The 2,831-nt window shown below is 33.1% G+C and overlaps 1 protein-coding gene across 1 annotated transcript; it reads right to left on the bottom strand.

Annotated features, from left to right (window-relative positions):
* LOC109824201 (adenylylsulfatase HINT3-like) lies at positions 580-1,990 on the bottom strand. The gene is made up of 4 exons (XM_020390734.1): positions 1,837-1,990; positions 1,071-1,126; positions 922-975; positions 580-850 (listed from the first exon to the last, which is right to left on the bottom strand). The coding sequence occupies exons 1-4, from the start codon at positions 1,907-1,909 to the stop codon at positions 716-718; spliced, it is 318 nt and encodes a 105-aa protein (XP_020246323.1). The 5' UTR covers positions 1,910-1,990; the 3' UTR covers positions 580-715.

Here is a 2,831-nt window from a genome sequence, read left to right as displayed (position 1 = left end):
CCATTTTACTTTGGCATCAGCGTCTAATATTGCAATAACGTAAGATTCTCTACATCTTTGGTTATAGAGAACCTCAACTCACCAATCACAATTCATCCCTCTGCGAAGCCTATGAAAATGATAATATCATTCGTTCATTACCTAAATAATATACAAAATATTTTAATTGTTGGTTTCCCTAGATGATCCACAACTATTCATCCACATAAACAATTGTAGGAGTTCTCTACAATCTATGACAGCAAAGATTCTGGCGTCCGTCCAAACCAAACAGCCGCATTTTTAACAGGTTTAATTGCCGATGAGACCTTGTACTATAGCCAAATTGTGAATAAACCACTTGTAGCTATAATGTTGCGGATAGACCCCTAAATGATTTTCATATTTATTTATTTATTTATTAATTATTATTATTATTATTATTATTATTATTATTATTATTATTATTATTATTTATTTGACTCTTTGGCCTCAGAGAAAGAGATTTTCTTTTTCTGGGTCAAACAGACACCAAGTGATAAAAGAGCTCTTCATATTCACACTCTTAACAAAGACAAGCCTGCTTTAACCTCTACATTCTTGATCCAAGGAATCTTCTATCATATATATATGTATTCAAAGAGCAATCAATGAACTCATCACATCTTGAACATTCTTGGAACAAAAACGCATATGTATAACAAGAATAAGCAAACATATAACTGCCACAGTCAATTTAACAAGTCTTTGAGAGAATAGATTCACAATCGACACAGCTATCATTAGAAGATGAATTCGAAAGCTGTTCTCTAATGCAATCGACAAGAACAAATGTATTCTCGTTATATATCAGAGGTCGTCTTCTCGAATTCTGTGAAATTTCAGGATACAATCAATTATTGTCTAGAGCGAGGAATTAAGGAGAGATTTAGAGTCCCTTACCTCTGAAGGCCACAACTTGTCGCCTGTTTTACGAGGAATTATGTGGAAATGAGTCTGAAATTTAAATGTTCAAACATAGTTAATGGATGAAAAAATATAAGATAAAACTAATGAAGGCAGTGACATTCTAGAGAAGCAATCAAACGTACATGAAAAATTACTTGTCCCGCAGCTAATCCATTATTAACCAACAAGTTGAACGAATCTGCAATCCCAGTGCCAATAGATTGATGAAAGTTAGAACGGTCGAAAATACGCAATAACAGCACAAAAGTCGTTTTAGCAATTTTATAAGTAAGTTTTACCAAAATAACAGGTTACCAGGAGTATTATTTTGCTGCAATATTTTTTTGGGTTTTTTTTTCACGTAAACAACTTTAAAATAGGTTGACAATACAAAAACCACCTATAAAGTTCGATTAATACAGCACCTTTAAAGAGGATCCAACAACAATCACTGGGTTTATATTCATAAATCACAGTTTCTCTACAAAAACCATTTCATGGGCGAAAGAGAAATATTAATATCTCTAGAAAATGGTGAAGGCCACAGTTGACAGTCATAGATCTATCTCCTCATAGCACTAGCTCTGCTTTTATGTCAATCACACTTCATTATTTAATATTCTTATATTATTGTGATTACGAAGGAAAATCTGGTCATATTTGCATTTCGTTTCACTGAGTATTTCATAGTCCTCAGACTGCTCCAAGAATTTCACTTAGACTAATTAACATGATGTAAATTAAATGCAAATGATTAAATAAAACTTATCCCCTGTGACAGAGAGGTCATGTATATATATTACATCTCTGTATTTCTTCATTATAAAACAGATAACACCAAAAGCTAAACAGATATGACAAGTTATATCATGATTATAAACATGAGGAAATATAATTTCCTTCACCTACCACTTTGAGTAGCTTTCATAATTGCGTTGCTGAGAAAAGGAACTTTGGAACACATAGCTGCTACAACCTGCATTTTAAATGATAAGCCTTTTGTTTAACTACTGTGCTTTTGAATTATAAGCTCCAAGCCTCTAATCCACTTGCAGAAATATAAGTGCTATGGATGAAAGAAGTAACAGATGCAACACATTTTCATAGTCATATAAAACATTGGATATTGTGTACATAAAACAAAGGGATTCTACAAATAAGAAATAAGAACAGAAAAAAAGTATGGAACTCAAAATTGGCAACAGAAATCTAAAATAAACTTTTTTTAAAATTCTAAATCCAACCATCTTATGCATAGCTAGTGAATTGACTAATGACCTACAGGGGGCATTTCTTAGCTACTGCAGTTTGGAGCACGAAATGTCCTTCATGGAAACTTTTTGTGTTGATCCATTCAATATAACTTTATAGGATTGCTCCTTGGTTGGCCCTTGTTGTAAAACGTAGATTAATTGCTCCTTGATTACTTACCTTTAAGACACTCTGTCATAACCCAGGAAATTTTTTTTAGGAGTGCTAATATATTGCAATTTGAAAACAGGTAAGTACGACTCTAATCATTGAAGGTCATGGCATGCATCAACTTTCTAAAGTTTGTTGCCCAAATATTTCCTTCCTAAGAGCTCATGCTCAACAATCTTGGTGAGCCCATATGTAGTCATAATTTCCTTTGGCTAGGAACTTGCCACCAATTTACAGGAACGAGGTAAAGCTATCATCCAAAATAAAAATTTGGCAATTTCGCCACACTAAGGTACATATTTAAATATTGAAGGCTATTAAATGGTTTTTTGTGTCACCTAGAAAAGTGCCTTATAGTGAATATCACCTTCTAGGTAATTAGAAGTTGTTCCTCAGTTCTTTTATTCTTAGAGTACGCTAGAGTACACTACAGAGAAGGAAGCAATGCTTCTAAATTTGATTGTAGAGCCACTCTTGTGGTA

The sequence above is a fragment of the Asparagus officinalis genome, chromosome 9, assembly GCF_001876935.1.
Source record: "Asparagus officinalis chromosome 9, Aspof.V1, whole genome shotgun sequence".
Taxonomy (NCBI): domain Eukaryota; kingdom Viridiplantae; phylum Streptophyta; class Magnoliopsida; order Asparagales; family Asparagaceae; genus Asparagus; species Asparagus officinalis.
This window is presented reverse-complemented; position numbering and strand designations above follow the sequence as displayed.